At 46.3% G+C, this 11,117-nt stretch overlaps 1 protein-coding gene across 1 annotated transcript; it reads left to right on the forward strand.

Annotated features, from left to right (window-relative positions):
- The first annotated feature begins 352 nt into the window (after nt 1-352).
- LOC140507482 (proproteinase E-like) lies at nt 353-10,520 on the forward strand. Its single transcript, XM_072615557.1, has 8 exons — nt 353-533; nt 1,733-1,818; nt 2,593-2,690; nt 3,305-3,439; nt 5,630-5,766; nt 6,615-6,757; nt 8,373-8,525; nt 10,436-10,520. Exons 1-8 carry the CDS (start codon nt 353-355, stop codon nt 10,451-10,453), a joined length of 951 nt encoding a protein of 316 aa, XP_072471658.1. The 3' UTR covers nt 10,454-10,520.
- The last annotated feature ends 597 nt before the right edge of the window (nt 10,521-11,117 follow it).

The raw sequence follows: 11,117 nt of genomic DNA on the forward strand, positions 1-11,117 counted from the left end.
AATATTCATTATACATATGAAGTCTCACAAAATATATTTCCACATTAGCCTTGTTGTGAAAAAAATATGAAAAAGAAAGTTAAAAACAGTATGTTTTGATCTGTAGTCAGAGTTCATCAGATCTCCCTCTGGAGGTGGAGAGTATTTCTCATCATGAGTCCTTTAGAATTGTTGGGTGGGTTGCTGTTGATCAGAGCTCAGCTCAGGATATTATGGGACTCAAAGCCAAAGTGACTTGGCCTCTGGGTGCCTGGGCGCTTTCTTTTGGGTATTCCTGGGTATTCCCCCACCTGTTGCACCAACACCAGTCTCAGCTTCTCTGGCCTTGGCTAGCAGGTGATATTCTGGCAACATGTCCTCATCCCCACCCTGGTCTCCATTAGGCAATCCAGCAGGATACCTCACCTTCCTGCATCAGCTGATATGGAGAACTCTATTTAAGGCCCCTGTTTCACCCCCTTTTCCCTCACTCGTATTGAAACAGACAGACAGAATGCTCAAGCTGCTGGTCACCTTTCTGCTTGTGGCCCTCGGTGAGACCCCTGACCCTGACTCCCTGAATCCTGTGTTTTTGCTCTAGATGGTGTCCAGTTGGGACTGAGAGGTCCTTCAGAAAGTGCCTTCCTCCCTTGGGTCTAAAAAGCAGCCAATTTCTTGCTCCTTTGGTCAGCAGGGTGCTGGATGAGAGTAGGTTAAGGGTGGACAGCAAGGAGTGATAGGGCAGCCTATCCTGTTTGAGCCAGCAGAGAGGATGATGGGTATGTCTAGTCTAAGGTTGAAGGGTGGTAGGTATGCTCTGTCTAAGGTTAGAACAGCAGAGGAGGAAGGAGGAGGAGGAGGCCAGAATCTAGATAGTGGAAGTTAGGAGAGGGAGAGGCACACCAGTTCTGCCATTCCCATGGAAAAATTCAAGGGCAACTGGGGAACCAGGAAGGGAGCAATACTTAATTCTGCAGGCTTATTTAAAGGTGGCAAGAAATAGAGAGCAGGGATATAGCAGAAGTCCTGGCTATGAGACCAGTCTTGTTTTGCAGAGTATTAGAGACTGGAGGAGGCTCAGTGGCTGCAGTGAACCAGATATCAATTGCCATGAGATCAGGATGATGGGAAGGATCAGGAGAGGGGTAAATGCCTAGGAGCTGGACTCTGGCTTCCTATTGCCTTCCACTGTATAGTCCTCTCAGTGTGTTTGCTAGTGTTTATGCTGGTCAAGAAATGTGGCATGGTTGTTGGCACTGCCCCCCTCCCAGCCCATACTACTATACTGTCAGGTCAGATTTGGTGTTGCTGTAGGGCAAGAAAGGTGGTGAGATGGTCATATTGGTGAGGATGAGGGCAGTGACAGGGAGCATCCAAGGGTGATGAAGGCACATTAATGATAATAGCTAACATTGATACAGCACCTATGACATGCCAGGAACTGTGTTAAGCATTTTATAAATAGTGTCTCATTTGGTCCTTACAACGAGTCTGGGAGGAAAGTGCTCTTTTCACCCCTATTTTACAGATGAGGAAACTAAGGCTGGGAGAGGTTAAGTGACTTGCTCAGGTAATATTAATAATATTAGCAATGCTTCGTATGATATGTATCCCACCTCCTCTCTCAGAGAACCCTGTGGGCAAAGAGTGGCCTTTCCTCAGTTTCCCCATCTCACAGTCCCAGTGCCCAAATTGACTCCACATTTCTGCCTACCTCCTAGGCTGATTTCTGTGCGTTTGCTGTTCTCTCTAGCTTCAGGCTGCGGTACTCCCACGTACTCCCATGTCTCCCGTGTGGTGAATGGAGAGGACGCTGTGCCCTATAGCTGGCCCTGGCAGGTAAGGACTAATCACCCTGAGTATGGCCATGACTCTTGGCAGAAGTGACCTCAGTCAATGAAAGGAAATGTTAAAAAAAAAAAATTGTGAAGCACCCATTGGCTCAAGGCCCTCTGTGAGGTAGAGTGATGAGAATACAAAGAAAAAAATGCAAAAACAGCCCCTGCCTTCAGGGAGCTCACTTTCAACTGGGTCAGACAGAGTGGACACAGATAAGTGAATCCAAGGTAATCTGAGGAGACAGAGTCTCCCAGCTCTGAAGAGATCAGAGAAAGCTTTGGAAGGAATGAACATGTGTCTCAAGGGGAGATATGGATTTTGAAGATTGGAAAAGAGCCTTGCCATTGACTGGCATGGGAATGAACAATCATTCATTGGCACAGAACACACCAATGGTATATCCTACCAATTGGGAGAGGAGATATTGGTATATTATAGTTCCTTTGGTATAGGCATGGGCATAATGGGGCACTTGGGGATGGTCACTGGACAATGTTATCACTTAATGTTTACTGAGATCAGGGATATGAAGACATACACAGTATAACACAGATACACACACAGTATAGTAGTGACACATGGAGTGTGACATCATCACACACAAACATCTTCTAAATCCTTGACTCTGACACTCATAGAGTCACACTGACCGGTGCCCAGGGGGGATGGAAAGGCCTTCCTGGAGTAACTCAAAGCATACTACTCAGTTATGAGGCTTGGGGGCCTGGGACGGGGGTCAGGCTAAACTTGGGCCTCTCTTGTTACATCCCACAGATCTCCCTGCAGTATGAGAAAGATGGAGCCTATTACCATACCTGCGGTGGCAGCCTCATTGCCCCTGACTGGGTCTTGACTGCTGCCCACTGCATTAAGTAAGATTCCTTTGGCCTCCTACCTTCCCCTGGCTCTGATGTCATCCATCCTTCATCCCTTTAAGGCTCACAAGGAAGCCTGGAAAAGTAGAAAAAGTGGAAAAGTAGAAAGCAGCTTTAAATCCTAGCTCTGGCTCTTATGAGCTGTGTGACCTTAGGCTAGTTACTTTACCTCTGGGGCCTCAGTTTCTTTATTTGTGAAATAAGGAAGTTGAACTTGATAATCTGAAGGTAATAGCTGAACTTGATAATCATGAAGGTAATAGATCTAGAACAGAAGTGGAGAACCTGCAACCTTGAGGCCACATGTGGCCCTCTAGGTCCTCAAGTGCCACCCTTTGACTGAATCCTAACTTCACGGAACAAACCCCCTTAATAAAAGAATTTGTTCTCTACAACTTGGCCTCAGTCAAAAGGCTGCATCAAAGGCCACCTGTGGCCTCATGTACCCCTGATTTAGAAGATCATATAACCTGAAGTTTCTCATAGTCTCTGGAGCCTGGGGTGGCACCTCAGAATGGGGGAGAGGGGGATCCCTGCTAGCTGAATGGTACCTGTGATAACCTGAGACTTCCTGGTAGAGCTGACCCTTAGCTTTGTTTCTGGCTTCCCAGCACACTTCGCACATACCAAGTGGTTCTGGGAGAGTATGACAGATCCACAGAGGAAGGGGAGGAGCAAGTCATTCCTGTCAACTCGGATGGCCTTTTTGTTCATGAGAAATGGAACTCCAACTGTGTGGCCTGTGGGTAAGTGGGATAGCCCCACAGAGTGTATAAAGACCTGAATTTGAATCTCAGATGTTTATTAGTAAGTCATTTTTCTTTTCTCTGCCTCAGTTTCCTTATCTTTAAAATGACACTAACAGTGGTACCTACCTCACAGGGGTGAATCATAAGTAAAGCCATTTTCAAACCTGCAAATGCTATATAAATACGAGTTATCACAATGATGAAATAATTCACAAGGTTCTCCCTCCCCCCCAATTCATGCTTGGAGAGTTCAGTGCCCAAGGAAGGTACATACCTAGCAAGATCTCGGGCAGAGAGTAGATAGACACAGGCAACCCTCAGAGCTGGTACAGCCTTGGTGGATTAGGTCTCTATCTATGTCCTTAGAGGGAGCGCATTTTCCTTCCTTGGACCCAGGTTTCCAGAGTGCTCACATCTCTCTGGATGGTGCGTAAGGCCTGCACTGCCCTGTTTAAAGAATAGTCTGTTTAGGGATAGAATCCTGAGCCAGAGGAATCATAAGATCATGAGATTTTGAACTGGATAGCACTTTACATCTGAGGAGGCAAATGTGGTGTGGTGGAAAGAACACTGAATTTGGAGTAAAAGATCCTGGGTTCAAATCTTTCCTTTGCTACTTATTGTCTGTGTGTCTTTGAGAAGTCATAGCACTTCTCTTGGCCTCAGTAAAATGTAGATGGTTTTTGAGGTCCCTTCTGGTTCTGGGCATATGACCCTAACCCAACTCTATCCTAATCTTGGGAAAATCACTTTACCTCCTGAGCCCCATGGTCCTCATGTGTAAAATGAGGGGGGTGGACTGCAGCAGGGGTTCTTAAGCTTTCTTGTGTTCTGGACCCCTTGGACAGTCTGAGGAAGCTCACAGACCCCTTCTCTGAATATTTTTAAATGCATAAGATAAAATGCATAGGATTACAGAGGAAATCAAATAACACTGAAATGCAGTTATCCAAATATCTTTTTAAAAGTTCACAGACTCCCAGGTTAAGAGCCCCTGGACCAACTGATCTCAAGTTCCTTCCACTTTTAGATTCATCAATCACCAGGCATTTCTGAAACACTGAGTATGGACCAGGCACCATGTTAGACTCTGAGGATGCAGAGACCAGGAGACAATGCCTGCCCTCAGGGAGCTTATCTGTTGTGGGGAGAGACAAGATGTACATAAATGAGCCTAGAGAAATTAACTGTAACATAAATAAATGCAAGGCAGCCTTTGGAGCAGAAGGCTCAAGCATCCAGGGAGGGCCTGGGAGGCACCTCTTGAGGAGGAGCTGGCAGGAAGGCCAAGAGGTGGAGATGAAGGGAAAGGGCATTACAGGAGTGGGCAGAGGGACAAAAAGCCCATGATTCTAAATGACTTCACTGATCTCAGCCTCAGGCTGCCTCTCTCTAAAATGGGGGTGATAAAGGCACTAAATACATCATGGGGCTGTGAGGGAGGGACTTTACAAACCTCAAAGGGTGATGGAAAGGGGGGTGATTTTGTGGTTGCTTGTCCTTTTTTCTCCAAGACGACCATGACATCAGGAAGGTGATGCTATGACATACAAGTAAATTGGATCTAAGTGAGGCAGGCTGTGCAAAGTCACCAGCCTCACTTTCTCTTCTGGAACCATCTAGGTCCAGTGGCCAGGTACAGATCAGGACAACTGGAGAAGGCCCAGGATACAGTGGGGGACCTTGGCCTTTTTAAGCTAAGGCTTTTAGCAGGTCTCAGTTTGAGTGAGGCAAAGCATATTCAGTGATTAAGGCTAGGTAAGAAATGAGGCAAAGAATGTACTCTTTAATATAGTTCCCTCACCCCCAAAATCAAACCCTCAGGGTTTCTGGTCAAAAAGAAATAATTCCTATTTACATTCACTCTGAGTTAGTTTAAAAAAACATAGCTATGAAAAAGTGAGTAGTTTGGGGGGAAATATGGGAAGAAGTCAAGAAAGACAGTGGTAACGGAGCTGCTATATCAGGGCAGGCTGCAGGGAGGAAGTCTGAGCTGATCCTTGAAAGAGGCAGAATTGAGAGGAGGGAGAAGCTGGGAGGACAAAGGCTGGGAGGCAGGAACAAGTTCTGGGTGCTGGGGAACCCAAAAGCAGGTCTGTGCAGACTGGCTTCCTCCATAGCAGTGCCCATTGGGAGGTAATTCCCCTCCCTTATCTCCTCTCAGCTTGTCCCCCCAATCTATTTCAGGAATGACATTGCCCTGGTCAAGCTCTCTCGAAGTGCCCAGCTTAATGACAAAGTCCAGGTGGCCTGCCTCCCTCCAGCTGGTGCCATCCCACCCAATGAAGAACCCTGCTACATCAGCGGCTGGGGTCGACTCTACAGTATGGCTGGGCTCTGGGGGAGGGTAGACATGAGGTGGGGGAGGGAAGACAGGGGACCTGGGTGGGAGGAGGGCCCAGCAAAGCTGCCAAGAGGCAGGGGAGAGCTGCACTGGGGTAGAGGGGCGAATCACAATAATATTAACAATAATAATAATATTGAACATTGATATAGCACTCTATAGCAAAGTTTTTTACGTATCATATGATCTTAGCAACAACCCTGGGAAGTAGATACTATTATTTATCCCCATTTTGCAGATGAGGAAACTGAGGTAGAGTATCTAAAGGACTATCACAGGGTAAAGGAATTTGATTTATAAGATCATCACTTTAGAGTCAGAAAGGGTCTCAGAGGCCAATCCGCCTCATTTTACCAGGGAAGAAATTGAGGCACACGGAGAGATTAATTGATTTTCCCAGGGTCATACAGCTAATAAGTTTCTGAGGCAAGATTTGAACCTTGGTGTCCCTGGTCCATTCTCTAAAGACACGAACTATTAGACTTGAGAGCAGAAGTTCATATTTGAGTTACTCCCCCAGTCTTGACTTTTGAGCTCTCAAACTCTCAGTTTTGGGGGTTGGTCTGGGTTGGAATCTAGGACTTCTCTGTTTTCTTTTCTTATTTCTCTGTCTTGGTCTCTCTCTCCTCTCTCCTCTCCTATCTCTGTCTCTCTTTCCTACCTCTTCCCCTCTCTTCTGTCTCTGTCTCTTCTTCTGTCCTGTCTCTATCTTCCTCTTTTCCTCCTCTTCTTTCTCTGTCTCTCTTTTCTGTCTCTGTCTCTCTCTGTCTCTCTGATTCCCCCAGACACACCTAACCACCTTTCTCTCCCACCCCCACCCCCCTACAGCTGGTGGACCCCTTCCTGATAAACTTCAGCAGGCTTTGCTCCCCGTGGTAGACTATGCACACTGTAGTAAGTGGGATTGGTGGGGCTTCACCGTGAAAACCACCATGGTGTGCGCTGGAGGGGATATTCAATCCGGCTGCAATGTAAGTGCTGAGCCTCTGGGGGAGGGACCCTCTTCCTGCTGGCTCTGGGTGGTACCCAAGCCCCTTGGAGAGGGAGAAGAGTGGGGAGCTTTGAATAAGAGGATAGCTCTGCTTGGAGATCCCCCCTCCTCAGTCCACTGGACTAACCTTCCTAGAGGTCTGCCCAACCCATGGCCCCTGACTTAGGGCAGATGAAGTCACCAGTGCTGGACCTCAAATCTCATCCAGCAACATGCCTGCCCCATATCTCTACCATGTTCCCTTGACACATGAAGAGAAGGATCCACCCCAGGCTGGGATGAGGGAGGTGACAGTTCCAGTTGCTTTCTGTCTTTCCTTGTAGGGCAGACAGCTGGTATCCTAGAAAGCGCACTGGGCTTGGAGTCCAACAATCTGGGTTTGCTTCAAAGAGCTCCCATTTACTACCTGGGATGCCTTGGGTAAACTGTCTAAGGCCTCTGGACCACACTTGCCTCATCCAAAAAAATGAGAGTCATGTGCTCTCTTTATATACTGTCCTCTAATTAGACCCTATCTGGGATACTGTTTCAGTTCTAAGAATCACTCCTTCCCAGGGACACTGACAAGCTAGAATCCTTCAAGAAGAGACAACAGAGAGGGGAGCAGAGGCCATGCCATGTCAGTGAAAGAAACTGGGGCCATTTGACCAGAAGAGAAAGGGAGGGGACACGTCAGCTAATTTCAAAGATGTAAGAGGCAACATGGAGCAGAGGGATTAGATTTATTCCACTTGTTCCCAGAAGAAAGAATTAATAATAAATTCAGAATTTAATTTATCTAAATGAAATAACCCAATTATTTAATTTAATAATAAATTTAGAGAACTTAATCATAAATTTAGAACTAGAACTAGGACCTCATCTAAGATGGCCCCTTCATTTTAGAGATGAAGAGCCAGAGGGCTGTAGAGGTTAAGTGTCTTGCCTCAGGTCATATAGGCAGTAAACATCAGCCAGTCAACCAGTAATTAGGAAGTGCCTACTAGGTGCTAGTCACTGTGCCAAGTTCTGGGGATACAAAGACAGACAAAAACCAAAAACAACCAAAACCCAAGAAATTGCTAACAGAATATCAGAGGTCCTCTGACTCTTTCCATTCACTTAATCATGATGAACAGTGATTGGTAGTCACTGAGGGGCACACAGAGAGAAGGACAAACTTTGTCATAGGTTGACAAATAGAATGGTCTAAAGGCCTTAAAAAGGGGAGAGTTCTCCATCACTGGAAGTTTTCAAATGGAGATTGGTCAGCATCTGGCAGGTTCATCTTAGAGGGGATTCCTTTTCTTTCTCACTTTGAGAATCCTTCCAGTTTGGAGATTCTGTGAAGAAATCACTGATCCAAGATTTAGGACTGTGATGCAGGGACCCCCAGCCTTCCTGCTCCTCCCTCTAGACTCTTTGCCTCCTATCACTCACACAGATAAGTCTGGAGAATATTCCATTGCTTCTTACAACCCAAAGGTGGCAAGGTTTGGGGCTGGGACATCTCCAGAAGCTCAGAGGTTACAGCCCTAACAGCACAAGGATGGAACTAGCCTGCCATCCCAGCTTCTCCCTGTCTGATCACCCCCACTGCACTGTGACTATTTCAGGGTGACTCTGGAGGACCCCTCAACTGCCCAGCTGGTGATGGCACATGGCAGGTCGATGGTGTTACCAGTTTCGTTTCTTCTCTTGGCTGTAACACCAAAAAGAAGCCCACCGTGTTCACCCGAGTCTCAGCCTTCATTGACTGGATAGAAAAGGTAGGACTTGAGGGGAGGGGATAATTAGCCAAGGCCCAGGTCCTGTGCAGAGGCTGGGGTGGAAGGAGAGGGGAGAGAGAAGACACTTTACTAGGATAACAGAACCTTAGAGTCTGAAAGCAATGTTATGTTATGGAAAAAGTCTGGCTAATGGAAAGACTTCAGTTTTGGGCCTGGTGAAGTAAGTTAATTCTCAGATGCTCATCAGTCAGTCAGTAAGCATTTATTAAGCTCCTACTAGGTGCCAAGCACTGTGCTAAGGACAGGAAAAACAAAGAAAGGGCCCAAAACAGCCCCTGGTTTCAGGAGTTCACTTTCTAATGAGGGAGACAACCTAGACCCCACTATGTATAAACAAGATATAGACAGCTTGAATTGAAGAGAATTAATAGAAGGAAAGCACACACCTTAAGGGGGAGCAGGAAAGGCTTCCTGTAGAAGATTTAGCTGGGACTTGAGTAGGGAGGTGGAGATGAGGAGAGAGGGCATTTCAGGCACGGGGCACAGCCATTTCAAATACGCAGTCAGGAGATGGAGGCTCTTGAATGAGGAATAACGGAGAGACTTGTTTCACTGGATGGAAGAGTATATGGTAGAGGCTGGGCTGAGGTATAAGGTGGTAGAAGACTGAAAAAAGTAAGAGGGGGCTATGTTATAAAAGGTTAGACCACCCAGTTAGCTGTAGAATAGTGAATTTCTTGCTCTTAACAACCCTTGAAGCTACAGAAGGGCTGTGATCTGAAAATACTTACACGGGGGAAATTACTTATTCAAACACTGAAATAATTATAGCCAGCATTTCTATAGTACTTCACGTAGATTATCTTGTCTGATCTTCCCAACAGCCCTGGGAGGTAGGTGCTTTTATCAGGCCCATTTTACAGAGAAAGAAACTGAGGCTAAGGAAGACTAGGTGACTTGCCCCCTGTCACACCGCTTAGCAAGTGTCTAAGGCAGGATTGGAGCAGTGGTCTTCCTGACTCCAGGTCCCACACTCTAGCCACAGGGCCACCTAAGCCCTTGACAAAGACTGTCTCATTGTATCCTCACAACAATCCTATGAGGAAGATACAGTAACGCTTATCCGAATCATTGTGTGGGTGAGAAAACTGGAGCTCCCAGAAATGAAGTCTTTTGCTTCTGGTCACTCTGCTGGTTAGAGTCAGAGTGGGGACATAGCCCTGCTCTCTCCTGACTCCACATTCTGTGCTCTAACCACTGTACTGCCTGGTTACTGTATCCCAAGAAATAACACACACTGAAGTTGGTTCAAAAAGGCCTTTATGTAAATTCCTGCATACTAGCTCGATGATACATCACCATGGGAATATTTGGGGGAAAAACTACATTGGAATGGATTTTAATTTTCAGTCGGATGCATTTATGTTTTATTTAGTCAAATTTTAGGGTCTCAGAACCTCTTATCAGTTTTAACAGTTTCTGGAGATCCTAATGAGCTTTGGTTTATGAGGATTATACCTACCAATATTTACCATATTAGGAATGAACATCTTAATACTATTATGAAAGTAGTTTTGATCTTGTGGACCTGCTAGAAGGCTCTTTGGGGATCCCCAGACCCTACTTTGATAACCACTGTTAGAAGTAGTAGGTAGCCGTTGAAGGCTCTTAAGCAGAGGAAGGAGAAGGCAAACTGCTCCTCAATACTTTGGCGGGGGGTGCGTGGGCGGGGAATGTAAGACTGGCTGGAAGACTGGGCTGACCCAGAAGATAACAACAGTTCAACACTGTCAAAAGAGGCCTGTATTTAGTTAACTTGGGCCACTTAGTACCTATATGAGTCTTTCCCTTCTCTGGGCCTCATTTCCTTCCTGTAAAATGGGGGGAACGGTTGGAAGAGATGGTCTCTAAGGTGCTTTCCCTCTCTAAATCAAACGCTCTCTTTACAGATCATAGCAGAAAATTAGAGAGGACCCAGGGCCGTCTGGAGGGAGCCCTTTCACCATTAGAAATAAAAACACCTTGGAAAGCTGGTTTTCTGTTTCTCTTTGTTATTTCTCCCCACCTTATTCCTTCTGACTGTAACAACTCCAGGCCACTAGATGGATCAGTGGAAAGGACACTGAGCTTGGAGTCCAGAAGTCCTGAGTTCTAATCCAGCCTTAGACACTGATTAGCTATGTGATCCTGGGCAAGTCACTTAAATTCATCTTCCTGTTTCCTCATCTGTAAAATGAAGGTCATAGTAACACCTAGCTCCCGTGGTTGTTGTGAGGATCCAATGAGATAATATTTGTAAAGTGCTTGGCACACAGTAGGTGCTTCGTTCCCTTTCTCCCTTCCCTGCTTCAGCCTTTGATCTCCCTGAAGACTAGAGCCTTCCCCAGGTGACCTGGTTCCTTGGGAATTGGTTGTGCTTCTTTTTTAGCAAATTGCCCTGGCTCCCTAAAAGTCTCCCAGCCCCAACTCTCCTGGAGGGAATCTAGGCTGCTCACTGGAACCAGAAACCAGGCCAACTTCATAGCTATGGTTAGGACAAGGGGGATGTCTACTGAAGAGGGGGAGAAAAACTTCCTGTATATCTGATGCCACACTAGGTGCCTAGGAGGGAGCAGTGATCATTAAAATAAT

Source organism: Notamacropus eugenii, chromosome 5, assembly GCF_028372415.1.
Source record: "Notamacropus eugenii isolate mMacEug1 chromosome 5, mMacEug1.pri_v2, whole genome shotgun sequence".
NCBI classification, from domain to species: domain Eukaryota; kingdom Metazoa; phylum Chordata; class Mammalia; order Diprotodontia; family Macropodidae; genus Notamacropus; species Notamacropus eugenii.

Bases quoted from the DNA above. Each gene is read 5' to 3' on its own strand.
- LOC140507482 (XM_072615557.1), top strand. From the start codon at position 353: ATGTCCTCATCCCCACCCTGGTCTCCATTAGGCAATCCAGCAGGATAC. The intron at 534-1,732 runs GTGAGACCCCTG...TGTTCTCTCTAG, and splicing joins CTTTCTGCTTGTGGCCCTCG to CTTCAGGCTGCGGTACTCCC. The intron at 2,691-3,304 runs GTAAGATTCCTT...CTGGCTTCCCAG, and splicing joins ACTGCTGCCCACTGCATTAA to CACACTTCGCACATACCAAG.